The sequence below is a fragment of the Pteropus medius genome, unplaced genomic scaffold, assembly GCF_902729225.1.
Source record: "Pteropus medius unplaced genomic scaffold, Ma_sr-lr_union100, whole genome shotgun sequence".
NCBI classification, from domain to species: Eukaryota; Metazoa; Chordata; class Mammalia; order Chiroptera; family Pteropodidae; genus Pteropus; species Pteropus medius.
Window position 1 is genome coordinate 1,424,338 of NW_024342468.1, and position 19,024 is coordinate 1,443,361.

The 19,024-nt window shown below is 50.5% G+C and overlaps 1 protein-coding gene across 2 annotated transcripts in view; it reads left to right on the forward strand.

Annotated features, from left to right (window-relative positions):
* The first annotated feature begins 21 nt into the window (after positions 1 to 21).
* Positions 22 to 19,024, forward strand: part of CFAP77 (cilia and flagella associated protein 77) — a 110,767-nt gene continuing 91,764 nt past the window's right edge. For both annotated transcript variants that reach the window (XM_039862928.1, XM_039862927.1), the window contains exon 1: positions 22 to 757. In XM_039862928.1, the coding sequence (XP_039718862.1) occupies positions 566 to 757 (192 nt within the window). In that variant the 5' untranslated portion in view covers positions 22 to 565. The remainder of the gene's footprint in view (positions 758 to 19,024) is intronic.

The window sequence follows — 19,024 nt, forward strand, 5'->3', positions numbered from 1 at the left end:
CCGGGAGGAGAAATGAGAAGAGGCGGTGAGCGGCGTGGGGATGAGTGGAGGGAGGCTACCTTTGGCCTGGAAGTCAAGTGCAAATGACCGTCTAGCGCCCCGTCGCTTTTAACAAAGTGGTGATTCTTGGGGTTTTCTCACGCAATTTAAGAAAACTCTGAACAGGTTCACTTTAGTGGCCGCCAATAGTTCCTGAAAGAAAAGGGATCCACACTAGAACCGCGCCAGAACTGTTGGCGTCCCGTCGCCATGGAGACGGACCGTACCATTCTTCCTTAAGGGGTGATCTTGATTTTTTTCTCCTTTCCCAAACCGCAGCGCGGCCCCCGGAAGACGCTCCGAGGAACCAGAGGGGCTTATATTGACCTTTAGGCCTTTTTGCAGTGAGAGGGTGGCCGAGGTTGCCGCGCCCCGCTTCGGAAGGAGCCCGGCGTCCGGTGCCCACCCCGGTGTCCGAGTGGTGCGGTCCGGGACTGGCTGTGGGCCCCTCCGAGCTCCGCGCTCGCCCCCAAGCTGGGAAGCGCGCGGGATCCAGCTCCCGGGTCGACTCGCCGTGACCTCCAGGATGCCAGAGGCCAAGAGCTCCAGTCAGGACCTCATGCGACGGAAGAAGAAGCAGCCGGTGCGCCGCACGGTCAGCCACATCTGCCCGCCTCCGCGGCGGCCCCTGACCGTGGCCGACATCCGGCCGGGAATGGAGAACGAGAGGCTGGGGGTCGTGCGGGATTCCATGTTTCAGAACCCGCTCATCGTCAAGGTGAGCCGCCCTCACGCCCGCCACCCTTCGCGCTCGTCCCCGCACTGAGCGCCGCCGCGTCCAGCCCTTGCCCCACGGCCGGGTCCGAGAGCAGCGTTGAAGCCAGCTCTGGTCCAGGCAGACTTGGACCCCCATGCGGACACGGGCAGGTGGCATCGCCTCTCCGAGCCTCAGTTTCCTCATCCTCAAAGTGGGAGGGTAGTGGCACCCGTTAAAGTGAGTGGTTAGGAAGAATGAGTAGGGTGCTTTCTGCGGGACCCTTGGCACAGCGGCTGACACGCGACGAGCCTGCAATGTTGGCTGCTGCTGTTTACCTGGGCGCCTGCTGGTGAGCCCGCGGGGCGACAGACAGGTCGCACGCAACCAGACTTTATGTCCTTACTCACCACCTGCCAGCCCTCTCGCTCCCAGGGCGCCGGCCGCCCCCGCCCCTTCCCCTGCACGCCGGGCTGCTGGCGCGCGGTGAGCGCGGGGTATCTCTCCTGGAAGCATCACTTCGTACCTCAATCTCCGCCGGATCAAACTCTGAGCCAGGGTTACAGCACTAAGGAAAAAGCGCGAATCTCTGCCTTTGGAGGGGACCGCGGTTTCTAACGAGATCGCCTCCTCTTTTATTGCACGTTCCCGCACTTCAGTCTCGTTCCAGTAGTGGTGGTCGCCCAACACCCAACGCTTTTCCCAGGGCCCCAGGAAAAGTCAAGTTGAGATTTGGCTGTCGCGAAACGAGTCACGGAGCAAAGTTACCTTGCGCCACTGGAGGGCAGTGTGCTTTTAAAAATGAGCGCCGTCCCCAGATGTCGGGGGTGGAAGGCGCAGGTGGTAACTAAGGACTCCGTAACAATCATTTATTTACCTGAACGCCATGCGCTGGTTAGAGCCCCGGGTTTTCGTTGGTGGTTTCCGTTTTCTGGCTCAGGGAACCTGGGCTTTTCTTAACCCCGTGCTAGAATTGGCCGAGTAATTTGGTTCCTGTGAAAATACGGACTCTCCTTGCCTTTCCCAAAGTACCTTCCTGTGCCTGCGCCTGCGCCTGCGCCTGGGGAAACTGGCTTGTCACACTCGGCACCCTTCCATCTTATACACCCACTTTCTTAGGCCTCCTGAAGTAGAACAAGGTCCTTCACTTATTTCTAAGTGAGAAGAGCCACTCTCAGATGGGACAGATGGGACAGACAGATGGGCTTCACCATTTTGGGACCAAGGGGAGAACCATGTACCCCACCTCTGATCAACTGCTTTAATGTTAGGTCATGGCTTTCACTCAGGCAGTCACTGGTGGCCAACTCCTTCCCACCTAAATAAGAAATAAGTGTCATTATGGAGTCACTGCTGTCCATGATGAATTAGTGGTGTGTGATGCCCACCCCAAGCTATATATACATATAGGTATATACATGTATACACACACGTTTAACGTGTGTGTACATATGTGCACATATGTGTTTATGTGCACTATGCAAATATAATCTATGTATACTGCACACACATAAGTAAACTCTTCCTTTTCCCTTTTGCTTCCCCCACTGCATTCCAAGGACAACATTTGGCCTCTGGGTGGCACTAGCTGAACAGCCTCCGGGACAGAGTCAATTCTCTGCTCTGTGAGCCTGAATTTAGGTTTAGAAAATGGGCAGATGACCGGCTGATGACGAGGGGTTCGGTCTTCAGGGCATGAGACGGCGGACAGGACTGCTCTGGCCAGTGGCGACAGAGTCTGAGTGGCAGGGGGCTCTGTCCAGGCGCTCTCCGCTGATTGCACCTGGCTCTTCCCTTGTCAGGGGTAGCTGGGGCCTGAGGGCCTCTCCTAATGTCCACCTTCCGGCAGTTAAGATTATGTCCACGTTTCAGGGTTAACCGCTTCTACAAGATTTCCTACCAAAACCTGACCTAAATAAAAATTGCAGAGACATTGATAGGGAGAAGGAACCTTAACTGTTACCTTTTCCAGACCCCCCTTGACAAGTGGGGACCCGGGGCCATCTGTGGTGGGCTCTTTGCTCGGGGTTCTGGCAGAGTAGTCTGGGTTAGAAGCTACGCTCACTGGCTCCTGGCCCAGCGTTCTTTTTACCCCTCTAAGCGCCTTCCTATACTAACAAAAATGTTGTTTCTAATTTAAAAATTCGGGACTTTTCGTCTTTCAAGAGCAGGAGAAGATTAAAAATATTCAAGATTTTGGAGCCTTTAAGAAAATCTTTTCTAAGTAATAGGTTGCTGGAGTTCTCGTGGAGTCTTGGCTTGTGGATTTCTTCCCTGTGGCATGTCAGTTTCACAAGCCCTGGTTTTCAGATCCCTGTGTTGTGTGCACCTTCTTATTGTGTACAGCGGAGGTGGGGGAGCCCCCTGCCTTGGGTGTCTTTAGGAGGATGAATGGAACTGAAGTGTATTTTGGTTCTGGCTAAGTCTGAACCTGAAGGTTGCATATATATTGGGAGAATACAGCACCTAAGGACTAGTCATTTATTCTACCATATTGGGGGGTTTGTCGCTCAGATTGTGCTCTCCACGGAACAGGATCGGGACTTTTTTCATTTAAGATGCAGACACACCGCCCGAACAAACCCAATACCGCTATTTCACAGCCACAGAATTTACCAGGATGAAAACACATAGTTATTCAAGAACAGGTCTGCAAGATGCCACGGTTACCAAGTGCAAAGTGAAAAACTCAGACATCTGAGCCGGTGCTTTATCTACAAATGCTCGACCACTATTTGCCTCATTTAAAACCAAGCCAACCTGTTATTAGCGGGGTCGATGGAATCAACTCTGGGTTTTATGTGCCCACCAAAAGATGTAAATAGCTTCTGTTCGAAAGAGCACCTACTCTGTTGTAGAAAGTGATGTGCCGTTAGCCAGTTTCCCCTCAAATCTGACTCTCTGGGAAGAATAAAATTAAATAGAGAAAAAACCAAGCTTCTTCTCGCTTGATTCCCATTTCCCCAGAATTCTGTGACTCAACGTAGAATCCTGCGACAATAGCCTTCAAGGCTCCTTCACAGAACCTGTCAGGGTGCACCTTTCCTGCCATCGGAACTCAGCTGATATCCTGTCAATACAATTATAGGGAGAGACTGCTTGGCTTGCTCCACTGACAGCCTCGGATCTGCTGTCGCCCTGGAGAGGCAGGCGAGGTAGAGATGGAATTTCTAGAATCGAGCACCTTAGAAAGTGCAAACGATCATGGCATCTGGTTTTTTCATAATTTATCACCGATTTTGTTTTTCTGTGGGGGTTTATGTCACAAACAGGAAGTACGTGCATTTGTAAAATAGAGTCATGAAATCACAACCTTTGGGGCTGGGAGGAGGCTTACAGACATCTGGTCCGAATCCTTCTCTGAGGATATTAAGGCCCAGAGAGTGGAAGAGACTTGTCCGAGGTGCCACTGTGACCTGGTCATGGAAGTGGGATGAGATGCATGTCACCTGACTTCTAGCCCCGTGCTTTTTCGGCCACAATACACTAATCGATGAAGGACAACCCACACTGATTGCATTTGTAGAGCAGGCAGTCAAGAGTGTTCACTTATGAATCTGATTCTCAGATTATTTCACTCAACATTCCTTCCAAAGTGAGCTGCATTAATTTCTTGGGATTCGTTGATAGCCAAGGAATGTTTACTGAGTGTTTCCTGAGTGCCCAGCACCAGCCTAAGCTGAGAGGCACAGAACCAACTTTGGAACTCAGCCCTTGCCAGCAAGAAGCTTACTGTTCAGCTGGGGAGATGGACTATATATACGCCATACATATATTGCGTGCACATGTGTATTGTATGTATATGTCGCGTAATACAGCACCTGCCTCAAAGAAAGCTCTCAGGAAATCTTAGCTCTTATTTTTGCACGCACATACACACGAAGAATAAGATAAGCCATGTCATGGGTCACCCCCTGTAAGTTTCAAATGAACTGCAATATTCCCAAGGGTTGAGATTCTGGGGGAAGATGCTCTGAGCAGGATTCAGTAGCCTTTATGAAAGAACAGACCCGACCCGGATAAAGGCGGAGATTCTGATCGGAGGGCGCACTAGAAAAAACTCAGGCCTCTGGGGCCGAATGATATGGCACCTTCTTTAGATCCTAAGTGTTCCTAAGTTCCCGCCCCAATTCTGGTTTGGTTTGTGAGACTCGGAGCCACTGCTGAGATCACTATCACCACTAGGAAGTGTTTATTTAGAGCCAGTCTGTTCAAATTGGATGCTCTACCAAATTAGGTACCGTACCACGCCCTCTAACAGCTGAGTGTCTCATAATAAATGCCAGTGCTGGTGAACATAAACTCCCAGAGACAAAAACACAGGGAAGGCGGGCGGACACACACACAGTCATACTGACAGCCCGGCGTAGGCCAGCGTTTTTAATACGTTTGGGTAAAATGTGAACACGTTATGTTCGGCTTTCTCCACTGAAGATACCACTGATTGCTCAAATCCCTTTATATTCAATTACGACGTAATAGGAGAAAATCAAACATTAAGAAGGGAGATTAAAAGTGAGCTGCCCGCCCTAATGGCCCCATCTTGGTGGGCCGGCCAAGTGGGTGGGTCTCGTTTCTCTAGGGAAAGCCATGCGTTTATCTATCCTTGCAACTTTCTCTCTCCTCCTCTGCTTTCTTTTCAAATCGACGCCTCTACTTTCAGGTGTCCAGTCCCCTCCTTGTCCTTTGGTGAGCGATCAGGGGATGGGCAGCCCCATGGCCATTTCGGGAAGCCGAGCTGCACCCCCATAGCCTTTCTGCCACCATGATTCTGGGGCTCTCGTACCCGGTCCTCCGGGAAGAATTCTGAGGCCGGGGTGAACATGTCTGCAGTGACTTCCAGCACCTTCCAGAATCTTGCAGGTTCAAGTCGTTGGTCATTGTACGATTCAGGCCACTTTTCCTGTATTTGAGAGACAGAGTTTTCTTGATTTGCAACTGGCCCCGCGGACAAAATTTCCAGCCCGTTTTCTCTCACAGTGTTTTTCAAGCTGCTCAATGGTCTCCGGAAGCCTGGGAGTCCTTCATAAAATGCCTTATTCAAACGGCATTTTAAGAAACGTTATCTTGAACTGCTTAAAAAGTACAATAAAAAGAGAACTCAATAAATGTATTCTCTGCGAAACGCTAACACTGGAGACCACGATCTTGTTAGCTGTTCTTTGAGTCGACTAATTTTGCGTTTGTCCACAAACCGCAGTGAAGGTGTCACAGACAGGAAGGATTGTAACCAGGCGCAAACCTTTCTAGATTTTCAGGCGAAAACGAGCGAAGGCGTCACAGTCATACCGCGTCTTGGGCGGTTTTAGTGTATGTTATAAATGCTGGCTGCTTCCCACCTGATTTTCGTGTCTAGAACAAACAGTACTAGCGTTTGCTGGACGTGGGTGACGACCTAACTTTCAGCGAGATGCCTCCCTGATTCATCTTTCAAGCTCCCAAATCGTCGTGAATGTGGACTGTTAAAACGGTCGCAGGCCAAAGCTGTTGTTTTCATACGACCACGAAAAAGATAGCAACAAGTAGGTTGCCCGGGCAGATCTAAAACTGTGGGCGCCTCGCCGGAGAGAAACGCACAGCAGTGTAGACGGCAGGCTTTGGAGCAGACGGAGGCAACAGCACGTGCTGTCTCAGCCACTCTCTCGCGTGCCACCTGCGAGGTTACTTACCTTGAGCCTCAGTTTCCTCTCTGTAAAATCAGGTGATCGTAGTTGGCACCTGGCCACGGGAGAGTTTGAGGATTTAATGAGATGACACAGGTATGCCAGGCTCAGGGGGGCCCCGGAGGGCACTTAATAAGTGGGCGCTTTTGTTGTTCTCCATGTTCAATATCCTAATTCCATTTTCGTTTATGTTCCTCAGAACGACCTTCTTATTTTCATCCATCGACTTTGAATAAATGTTATAAATCTGAACTTATAAAATAAATCGATAACAAGGCAAATCCACCCAGGTGCTTACGTTTTTTACCCCTTCGTGCTCTTGTTGGAAAATACTGCCATCTGCTCCATCTCATATTTCCCACACCGGGCTGCATCCTGGCTGAGGATGAAAACGATCCAGTTTCCAGCTCTTCTGGGGGTTCTTGGGCAAGTGGCTTAATTTCTGAGCCTCAGTTTCCTCATTTGTAAAGTGTGTGAACACCTTCCCCACCTCCTTCTCAAGGACGTGGTGGAGATTGATTTACACGAGACATCAGTTTATGGAGGAGACTATGCTGTTCTAGGATGAGGCCAATGTTTCGAGGGAACATCTGAAGATATTTATCTCAACTGGGGAGGGCGTGTTAGATGCTGCTCAATGTCCCACAATGCATGTGACAGCACCCCAAACCCCCAATAGGGAATCGTCTGGCCCCAAATATCACTAGTGCTGAGGCTGAGAAACCCTGAAACAGAAAGACATGTGTGGAGAATTCAGTAGAGTTCACTCCTAGTCTGGGGGCTCTTGAAAACCTAATACAAAGATTTCGGAAGTGAGGCGGTTTCGTTTTAATTGCTTCTCTCTCCATTGTTCGTTTTTGTCCCCGCTCCCCGTCCAAACATCTTATGCCTATTTTAAATCCATTTCCTCCCCCTTAGTTATGGCTTCCACAAGTCTGCTTTGGGGCTTGTCTATCTCCAGTCTCACCAATGTTGTAGTTTAAAAGAATAAAAAGCATTTCCAGCAATTCGGGGCTCAGTAATTCCTGGATGAACTAATTAGCATAGGGCTGGTTTGCTGGGGATCCCAACCCCTATCTGCGCTATTTCCCTGGCTAACCGCCTTCCAGGGATTTGGTTCGGTTGGGTTCGGTTTGCTTTTCCTCAGCATAACTCATCTAAGATTTAAAACGGAATCAGTTTGGCCTACCTGAAATCAGACTCACGTGGGCCAGCTCCCCGCCATAGCCCTTGTGTGCTCATTGTGGCGCTAAGTACAGCGTTTCTGGGAAGCAAAGAAATGCACTTTATAAAGAAAACAGCTGTGTTTTTCCACCCAATAATTTAAAGGCACAATAATTTCAAGGCACTTCGGTCAAGAAATTGACCGACACAGGTCAATGAGCAGAAAGGTCAACATGAGTAGCACGCAGCGGGGAGAAAGGCCCACCAAAAGCATTGTAGAAAACACATAATGAGCCCCGAAGAGGGATTTTTGATCTTTTATACGAACCAAACAATACATATTTGGGAGACCAATGAACCCAGAAGCGAACAAGACAAATTTCTTTGTGTAGATTAAAATCTTTTGTGTTTGTCCAGAAGAACAAAGGTGGAGACCCAGAAGCTCTTTGATTTCAAGATTCGGCCCCCGTGACAGGCAGTGCGGCTCTCTGCCAGGTGGCCGGCCATTTGTAACCAATAGCAGAGCATCCGAGCTGCATCGATGCGTCAGAGAAAAAGCCCCAGTTACCGCGGCTCAGATGCCGCAGCCTCCCACGCAGATGGGGGGAGGCGCCCCAAAACGCACTGAGAGGTGATCTCATGCCCGTGGCGTTGCAGTTGAAGGAGGCAGAAAATTTGCCGGCAGTCACTTTTACTGAACGAGAGTGTCGTGGGCTATGTCGCCACGTCGAAATGCCATCTTCACGTCCCCACTATGTAGAATCGCATCCATACTTCCCTCTGTCTCCCTGAAGATCACTGAGAACAGAGAGTTGGCTACTTATTTGTTTTCGGTGTACACAGGACTATGAGCGAGCCCATCGGTCGGCGAGCAAATATTTAGCGACTGCCTACAATGTGCGAGGGACCGGTGGGAGCACAAGACATTTGAGAATTGGTTCCCTAGGAGTTTATGTTCCGGTCAAGGGAGAATCAGACTTCGCGCGTTAAAATCAATACTAAAAGTTATTGAAGGTGGAGGGGGACACAATGGCAGGTGAGAGTGTCGCATTCTGGAGGAAGGTGGGAACAGTGTTGGAGCACGCAAGGCAGTGCAGAGAGCTTGTCCACCTGGCCTGGGGCTGTAGGACGGTTGCATTCCAGTGGGCGGACAGCAAAGGGGACAGGCAGCTGGGGAGGGGCTGGCCTGGCAAAGGCTCAGCATCTGAAACGGGCAAGGTGTTTTCGGCAAGAACGGACGCGCTAGGATCCTGCGAGCACTATGATGAGGAAGCAGAAGACGCATTCGCTAGCTCGCGGCTGGGATTGACAGGCCCTTTGAGCACCCACTGTGCACCAGGCACAGAGCTGGCACTGAGGATATGGGGGAGACCAACCTGGTCTGGGCTTTGCCCTCCTAGAACTTACAGTCTAACAGACAGAAACAGGCATGAGAATGAACAGCAGAGTGGTACAGATGCTGTGACAGCTGTCTGAAGGGATCCACAGCTGCACCTGGATCAGGGGAGGCCAGGGAAGGTCTCACAGACCTTCAGCTTGAGCTGAGAACGGACACCAAGGTTCGTAAGCCTGTGTAGGGAGCTGGAGAGGGCGGGGCGGGGCGCGGCTAGATCCGGGTTTCCCATTGGCCCGATGCTTATGCAATTTGGGGATGTCTCTTTAAGAAACAGAGTATGCGATTATAAACGATTCTGGAAATTAAGCCCCAGGTCCTTGGAGGGCCACATGCAAGGAAGGACCCTGAAGTTGAAGCTTCATTAGCGTGGGGTAAATCAACTTTTGACTGGGAAGAGAAAGCTTTCCAGGAAAAGAGGCAGCACGTTTGGCAGCGTGGTAGGTAGACGTGCACAGACTTGACAGACTTGAGAGTCCTGAGCTCCTCTCCAGGCTGCGTGTCATTCATTCATTCATTCATTCATTCATTCATTCACTATGCCTGCATTGCACGCTTCCCCTGTGCCAGGCACATCAGGCCCCAGGACCACAGCCATGAGCTCACGGTCTTCTGCACACCAGCTGACTCTGAAACCTCGGCCGAGTCCCCAGATGTCGCTAAGCCTTATTTCCTGCACACCTGCATGGCTTGTCCCCTGAGAACCTACCTGAGCTACCCTTCATGTGCTCATTCGACCATTTGCACAATGTTTATCGGGGGGTCGTTAGGTGCCAGGCAGTGTGCTGGGCCTCGGGGGTCTCCCGGTGGACGACAGAGCCTTAGCTCAGCCTGCAGGTAGCTCGCAAGGCCCTGGCGAAGACAGAAGCTGAGGCGACACTATCTTGCTGAGAAAGAAGCACCGCGGGGGAGGCCGGAGGTGTCAGCCAGGAGGCCAGGGAGGTGCCTGTCACCCTGGGGACATGAGGCTGTAGCCTGACCTCCTGCAGTGGGTAAAGCTGGTTAGTCGAGAGGTGCTGGGGGTAGAGCGTGTATGGGTCCGTGTATGGGTCCGTGTTTGGACGGGCGGCGGGCACAGACGGTTCCACATAAAATAAGAGGTTCTGTTTCTCCAAAGCGAGGAGGAACCTGGAACATGGAGAGCTTCCGGTATTGCCTCAGGGAAGGCGAAGTGAGGGGGAGGAAGCTGGGCAGAGTGAGGTCGGATTTGGCAGGGGTGGGGGGGCAGGGGGCCAAACCGGCCGTGGGAGGAACAAGGCAGAGATCGGAGGGCTGAGAGACAGCAGAAATAAATGCCAGCGCCTCCCTCCCTGCACTGATGGGGACAACGGGCCGACGGAGGGACATACACGTGTCTGACTCCAGGATGCTGGGTCTGACTGGAGGAGCTGGCCAAGCGCCCTCTCTGTGGGAACGGACAGGGTAGCTGCATCCTGGCTCCCCACCAGGCAGAGCGACGGAGCGCCAATTCTCGTCCAGGGGATGGGTTAGGGTTAGCGACTGCGATTTGTTTACCTTTTGCAAGTGAAACGAGCCCCAGTCTGTCAGGCTCCGAATTTTCAGCAAGTCGTTTGAGGGAACACGTTGGAGCGATTCCAAGAGTCCCCTCAGAGCCAAGAGCTGGGCTTCGCGGTCCCCTCCAAAACCTTTATAAACTGTCACCGAAGACTTCGCTCTTGCTGGAGGCACCCAGTGGGCATAAATTCAGAGGTTTAAGCACATCTTTCAAACACTCCCCTTCTGAAAGGAGAGCGTCTGTCTGGCGTTTCTGAAAACGCTATATTTTCTGGCTTTCTTGAGGTGGGTCCTCCCAGCATCTCTAGGATCCCAGGATGCTCGGGGATCTGACTTCTCCCAAAGCTGAACTGAGCGAGAGGAGGAGGCCGAGGCCTGGGCTCTGGGTTCCCAGGAAGCTCCTGGCTGTAGACCCATTTGGCCAGCTGATGTCCCCATTGTGCCAGTGGACAGCAGCTGCCCTTCATCGAACCCACTGCGCGCCAGGCACTGCGTTGGCCCCTCTTACGCGTCATCCCCCTTAAAGCTTTGTAACCATCCTAGGAGATGAGATTACTGTCATTTCCATCTTACAGATGGGGGAGCGGAGGTTTATAGTGGTTACACAGTTGCCCTCAGTCACCCAGCTAATGCTGGAGGAGCCGGGCTTCCAGCCAGGTCACCACAGCTTGAGATCATAACCATTGTGCAGATCAAAAGAACTTGGTGACAATCATGGCCTCCATTCGTTGAGTACCTACCAAGTGCCCGACTTTCACACACAGGATCTCGACTCTGTAAGGTCGGTGTTTTGGGCTCCGAAAGGCTCAGTAACTTGCCCCAAAACTCACGCAGAGGGTGAATGGCAGGGTAGGGTCTTACACAGTGGCCTTTTTGCATCCACAGCTTGTCATGGTCCTTACACGTAGTGCCACACTGCCTGTCACCCTGGAGACCCTTTGTCCTGCAGGGAGACAAGAATCCAGGCGTCTCCATCACCTCCATCTCCATCCCTCTAAAGGGTCCTTGCTGTTCCCACGGAGCTTACAGTCCAGGTGGGCACGTGCACGCACACCGGGAGGTTGACCTTGCAAGGCTGAAACAGTAGGGCCAGGGCTGCGGGCCAAACATGCAAGAATGTCACAAGGGTTAGAAAGAGGGAGAGGACCTGTGGCCTGGAACGGTCCAGAAAAGCCCCAGCGGGGTTGCTGGAGGGCCAAGCAGGACTCAGATAGGCGGAGGCCAGAGCGAAGGTCACCTTAGATGTAGAAACGGCCAGAAAAGGTGAGAAAGTGGGTGCCCTGAGCCCGAGCATGTTTGGAGGTCAGTCTGGAGGGAGGCTGCTATGAGGAAGGTGGAGTGGACGTGATGCCGGCATCAGGTCGGAGCGGCCGAAGGAGTCTGCACTTGAGGTGTCACCACATAAAGTCTCAAGAAGTAACAAGACATAAGGGGAGAAGGAGCGTGGGTGTTTGGTTTCCCACGGATCCTGGAGTTCAGGGTATTCGAAACATGCGCATCTGCTGGCCGGGGACAAAACCCGCCATGGAGGCTGATCAGAACGGCCTCTCACCCTTTCAAAGGAAGCTGTCCCCTCCTCTCACACTCGTCCCCAGCCCCTCCCCGCCTCCCTAATCAGTGAGAGCAAATTGTTGTCAGATAATCGCCAGCAATGAAAAGCACAGTCCCCTCGCCCTCGCAGTTAGTTAGCATTTAGATAGAGTGGGACAGGGGCCCACACAACAGGCATCAAAGCCCATCTCTGGGCGGCTGGAGGGATTAATTTCTTTAACCAACAGGCCTGATCTGGCCTAACTCATTACCCTGCCTTGTCAGTGTGGATGTGAGATTCGATTGAAGATTATACCATTTAGGCCTTTCCCTGTTTTCCAGCGAAACCAAGGCTATTGAATTGCACATTCTCGCATAGCCCCCCTCCCCACCCCATCAATACTCAGGGGCCTGAGGTTCTAATTCTGCTTCATTTAAACTTCATCAACTTTTCCAATCAAGTGGAAGGACCTGAAATAGGCTCTGTGAGCAGAAAGGCTTCTCTTTGTCAGATAATTTATTCTGTTTTCTCCTGTCCTTCCTCTCTCTCCCTCTTGCCGCTCACCCCCCGCCCCGCATCGATGCTAGCCGCCCGCCCCCCTTATCCCAATGCCGAAAATGAGATTACAGTATTTAAATGACTATGATAATCAATCTAGGGACCCGGAGCCGAGATTGAGGTTAATTTTTCTTAGCAGAACAAAGGAGCGCGATGCCTTTGGGGACAGGAAGGTACGATCTGGGTCTCTTGCTTGTGTTTTTCTCCCCCTGAAATTGCAGTTTTTAAGAGTCTTTTCTTGTTACTAACTAGGCGCCAGGTGTGATTTTTTAGCAGCGGCAGCCCCTGAGAGAGCAGAAATGTAATTTTGAACTGATCAACAGCGAACGGCCTTCAATCAACAATTTTAATAGGAAAAAAAAAAAAAAGTTACTTCTATGATACGAGTACAGATCTAATGAAAGGGCGATCATTTATCTTATTTATTTTTAAACACACGAGGAGTAATTTTCCAATGTGTCAGAACTAGTAATTACAGCCACACGGCACACCCGTAAACTTTTGAACAGAGAGACTTGTCACTCAGGAGGTCTCCCCCTTGGCAGCTTTTGCCGCTGTGAAAGTTGAGATTTTGTCATGTTCCGGCTAATTGGGAACAGGGTTATCATACCATTGAAAATCGACATGAAAGTGACTTGTTTGACGTTACCTGTAGCATCTACGAGCTGGCCATTCCCGTCGCTGGTTCCCCCCGCCCCCGCCCCAGCTTCTAAAGCAGAGAAAATCAAAATATGTACATTTCTTTGTCTCCCTTTGCTATCTTGTCAGAGCTGTTTTACATGCTGCCACCCAATGTTATCTTTTATTTGTGTCAGGAGAAAGGATTTGACAAGTTCAGTATACAATGTTCATTTGGCAAGCCGTATTTTTCATACCAATTTTGAGTAGGAAATGAAACTATCTTTCAACAGAATGAGCAACATCATTTTGGGACAGACTTATTATGAGAGAGAGGGTTGCAGGACTTTATTTCCTTGTACGATCCTGCAAAGTCTAATATGTTTTTTAAAAAGCCGGGTTTGGCTCCCACACCCAACCCTAGCTGGGGAAAGTAAGAAACACTCATGATGTCTTCAAGTAAGGATGCCTAAAATTATATTCCCCTCCCTCCCTGCTCCCCCCGAGTTATTAATAGGCTGGAATAAATTGTTTCTTTTCTATATTATAATGACTTCGTTTCAGACCCTTTAAACTGTGGGTGAATCTCTGACAGTTCTCTGCATCTGCAAAGCAAAATATTTAATAATCATCATCGTCTGAAGGAGCAGGAAAAACCATAAGCAGCCCCATTTGTGCAGAGCAAAATCCCACCCCCCCATCTCCCATTTCGTCTTTCTATCACTGTTTACCTAAAAAAGAAGACTCTCTCGCCCTCTGTGCTACCAAATTCATTTGGGGCAGTGGTTTATGGTGACATTTTTCTTTCTTAAAGCAAATGTTGACTCACCACGGGGAAATTAAAACTCCATTAGGCATTGCTACATTGTACAGCAGGCCGTGTTACAACACTCAAGATACTATTAATTGGTTTCTTCCTCGGGAATTATTCAGGGAGGGCAGAGGGAAAGGGGAAGGAGGAGATGGATTTAAACTCTAATTTCTTAAAATGACACCATCTGAGTCAGCCAAGGTGATCATTGCGTGGTTATTCATCTAAATGTAAAGATGACGCTGCCTAATAATATACTGAATTTATCAATACAAAAAGCCTGCAGTCTGGTTATTTCCAGGCACACGTGGGGAAACTTGACCAGGTTTGGGCAACTCCAGACTGACTTCCCCAGAGCACAGGAAGACCGATTCCCTCCTGGGTGCAAGACAGTTTTCTTTCCTGAGATGAGACAGGGGTCCCCTCTCAGCCTGTCCCCCACTTCCTTCTCATTGGGACGCTTTTCTGCCCACTCTCCCCTCTGCCCACCAGCTCCTCCCTCCGGTCATTCTCAGGTCTAGCAAGGTCGTCCTCTGCTTTCGTTGCCATAACAAATGACCGTAACCTGCGTGGCTTGAAAGCAAAGTCGTTGCCTCGCAGTTCTGGAGGCTAGAAGTCCAAGGTCGAGGTGCTGGCAGGGCTGGACCCTTCTGAGGGCTGTGAGGGCAGGGTCTGCTGCAGGCCTCTCTCTTTGGCTGGTAGGGCTGTCTTCACGTCCACACGGCGCTCTCCCCGATTACGCGTCTATGTCCGAGCAGACATATTGGGTTAGAGAGGGGCCCACTCTACTCCATTATGGCTTTGTCTTAACAAATGACCTTTGCAAGGACCCTATGGCCAAATCAGGTCACATTCTGAGGTCGTGGGCGTTAAGACTTCAACTCGCAACTGCTTTGGGCTTGGGTCCTTGTCCCTGGTCCCTGAGTTGTGGTCAAAATAGTAAGGTAATCACTAGGGTGGCATCCTTCATGTTGAACTTGAGGCCGCTGGCTTGATGGGGGCTGTGGATGTGACAGACATTTAGAGCTCTGTGGTCTCCACTCCAGGATAAACAATCACGTATGATCTTGTACCATATATGATACTTTTCCTTGTTATTGGTACTTAGCTATTAAGCATAACTAAATTGCATTACTAACCATCTGTAGGATACCCCTTGAGGGCAGACCTGACAATATACTTCTTCTTCTCTTCTACAGAGCTATTTATCCATCCATCCATCCATCCACGCATCCATGCATCTGTCTATCCATCCACCCAACTATTCATGGACCCACCTATCCATCCATTCACTTCGTCCATCCATCCATCCATTTCATCCATTCATCCATCACCCACCACCATCATACCCATCCATCCATTCACCCCCCATCCATCCCTTCATCCATCCATCCATCCATCCGTTGTTTTAGTCAACAAACACTTTAGTCTTTACCGAATCTCCATTATCTGTGCCAGGCACTGGGCTAGGCATTAGAGAGACATCAGTGAGCAAATTTGACATGGTCATCACCTTTGTGGAGCCTTACAGTCTAATCGGGCAGATGGCCATTAATCAAGAATCACAAATAAATGTAAGATTACCAATGTAATAAGGGTGAAGTAGGAGAAATTCATGGTGCATCTAATTGGAAGACTTTGCGTGGCTAGGGGTCAGGGACGACTTCTTAGAGGAAGTGAAAATTGAGCTGAGATTTGAATTAACCAGGAGAGGAATGTGGGGGGCGGGAGTGAAAGGGGAGGACAGAAACGGTCCGGATACTTAGAAGAGCATGCGCAAAGAGCCTGGGGGGGAGAGCGCATAGGGATGCGGGGCGCTGGACGAAGGCCTGAAGTGGCTGGACCAGGGCGTGGGAGAGGACGCTGTGGGGCAGAGAACGGGCCCTCGCTGGGATGGGATCGTGCAGGGCCTTGTCGGAAGCCAGCTAAGGAGTGTGACCTTTTGCCCGAGAGTCAGGGGGAGCCAGGGAAGGCCTTTAAGGAGGGGTTGGAACTGGAGGCAGAGGGACACGGCCAGGTTGGCATTGCAGAGGGCCTGCTGGCTACGGAGTGGAGTATGGATCGGAGGCTTGTGCAGTAAGTAATGCGGGGTGAGACGATCCTTGAATGAGGGTGGAGGAGATGGAGACAAACGGGCAGGTTGGAGGGATGTGTAGGAGGCAGGTGTGGCAGGCCTCGGTGGTGCTGGGATGTATGTGCAGATGGGGCTGAGGGAGGAGGAGGTGGGAAGAGTTTGGGGGAAGGCCATGGGTTTGCTTTTGGATGTTTCTCGTGGGTAGATGTCTGGCTTTCGGTAAAGTGTACAGATTCGGTACGTTTCTACGTACCTGTCATCACTCTCTCTTGGTCGTATGTCTATCTACAGCTCCCGACTTGTCCCCGCCTGCATGCATTCTCACACTCCACCCGCCCCGCCCTCTGCCTGTTCACTGTACACCCGACTGGGTTCTGCAGACCCTTTAAGACGTTTCTCCTCTTGAAAGCGCTTCTTTAGCTCCCAGCCCTTTGCGTGTGCCTCTACCACATCACCGAAATTGTCCCGTTTTAGGCCTCTCTGCCTGCGGTGAACTGTGCGAGCGTCCCCAGAGAGAGGACCATGTCTTCTTCATTTCTTTATTTCAAGTTCTTAGGCAGTGTTTGGCACATAGTGGGCACTCTGCGATGTTTCTTGAAGAAAGGAATGAGTGTATATATGAATGAATGAATATATTGGCGGTTTAAGGTTTCCTTCTCCGACAGGCTGCGGGACTGACAGGTACCGCAGGACACATGAGTGATATGTATTGGTGGCCCCGTTTTACTCTTGAGATGCTACTGCATGTGCCTGTCACCTTTAGTGACCCTCTCTCACCTACAGGACAGAATCTAGACTCTTTCGTTTAGCAAAAATTTCATTATCTGGCCCTTGCCTAACTGAGGAATTATCCTCCACCTTTGCTCTGATAATATTTAACCGTATGCTGTTTCCCGCCTATACCACGGCCGCTCTGCCTCCGGGCCTTTGCACATGCTGCCCTCTCCGCCGGAGCATCTTCCTCGCTCTTCCGTTGGGCCGGAAAATGCCTTCCGCCCTCCGCCAGACTCCCAGTTCAAACGCCGCCTCTCCTCTGCCACCTGCCCCGACGCCCCGCGCCAGGTCACTGTGCCCCTCATGTCCTTTGTATGCATTTTCACGGGAGCGATCCCCTTCACGTACCGCAATACCTTATATTCCAAAACGGCAGGAACGAGTTGGCGTGACTCGTCGCCTGCCTGTGGGCAGGCTGTTCCCGCCCCAGAGCTGCTCTGTGCACGCCCTCCCCCCGTTCTCAGGTGTCCATTCCTCACTCACGTGTTAATTAAAACTCATGTTTTCATTCTCTTCAGGCTCCCACTGGAAACCTTTCCTGGTCCTGTCCCCGTCCTTGCCTCCATAAAATCCTGTGTGTATTTCTGTCATCGCTCTCAGCATACAGATTAAAATGTCTGTCCTTGTGGGGTCCGTGTGGGCGGACACCCTGTCTCATTCATCTTTTTATATCCCCAGTGCCTGCAGGTCTTGGCATGAAGTAGGTGCTCAATAAATGTTTGCCGAATGAGTGAATATATAAACGGTTTAATGAGCACCTGGGAGACTGTTTTCCTGGTAAATAGTGACCTTGGCATTTCCACGAACACCTAGATCTATTTTTTAGTTCAAACTCAAGACACTCGCATTGTAAGATTTAAAGACAGGGTGTGCTCCGTGCGGCCAGACATAGCTGTGTGCACAGGTGAGCGAAAGCTACGGATCTGCTGCTCGGCCCCACAGAGAAGCAAACTATCTGTGTGTAGAACTTTGTGTCATTGAGAGACACTTCGTGTCAACGGCACGTGTGTTTTGCAGCCCCCAAGCGCCCGAGAAGCTGACAGGGGGTTTAGGGGTGTTTCTGGCCAGCGTTTTGATTCACGCCGTTTAACAGATAAATTCAAACAGGGACTTTGGAAGCGGACGCCATGGAGCGTGGCCATCGCGACAGGCGCCCGGGCTGCCTGGGCAGCCCAGAGCACCAAAGGGAAAAAGAGAACACATGGCCCGTCCCCAACTAGAAAGAGCTTTTCCGCGAGAGGATATCGAGCTGTTTGATAAAGCCCAATAATGCGCTCGAATTATACTTAAATCCTTAGAGAAAGACCATTGTTCAAAGACACTTAACAAGGGCTGTGGTGGATCCCCTTTCTTCTGTCGCCTTCTGAGGTGCCCGATGTGGGCCATGATGCTTTGTATTGTATTTATAAGCTGACAGGGTAATCCTGGGAACAGCAGGAGGGGAGGCAGCCCAAGCCGACTTCAAACCCTGCTAATTAAAACCATCCTTCCTGTCCCCAAGAAGGCTAATGAGACAGAGAGAGAGCGGGCTAATGAAAATGTCACCTCGAGATTGCCCACTTGTTTTATTTATTTACTTAATGCTGCAACTTCCATTTTGGGATTGAGAGAGAGAGAGAGAGAGTAAGAGAGAGAGAGGGAAATTTCTCAAAAACTTGCCAGAAGACCCTTTCTTAATTCATCACCGTACCTACGGCGTGAGCTATCACCGGGCATATTTAATAATCTGAAAATTTATCTCTCATTGTTGATAATAACAATATTCTAGGAAGAAGAGTTAGCTTGTGTTCACTTTGCACCAAATAGAAAATGAAAGGAATCTGAACCCTTTTTCAGAGTATTTCCCCCTAAATTCAAGAGGCCAGTTTGCTTATGAAAGACTCGGCCCCCTGGGACTGGTGACCAGTCACCAAGTAGTATTTGGTGAGACAAGGTCACTGCACTCAAACAGCCTTAATGTTGATCCCATCAGCATTTGGTTCCACCAAGATGGCAAAGAATTCAATTAATATGGTATTTAATGGAGCCCAGCGTGACCTGCCCTTCTATATTGTGAGGGCACCCCAGGGCCCTCTGTCTTCATTTCAACTCCTTAAATGCCTGGTGATTTCAGCTAATGATTTCATCGGCACCAAGGTCCACTAGCCCAGTGAAAGGAAGGAAGGAAGGAAGGAAGGAAGGAAGGAAGGA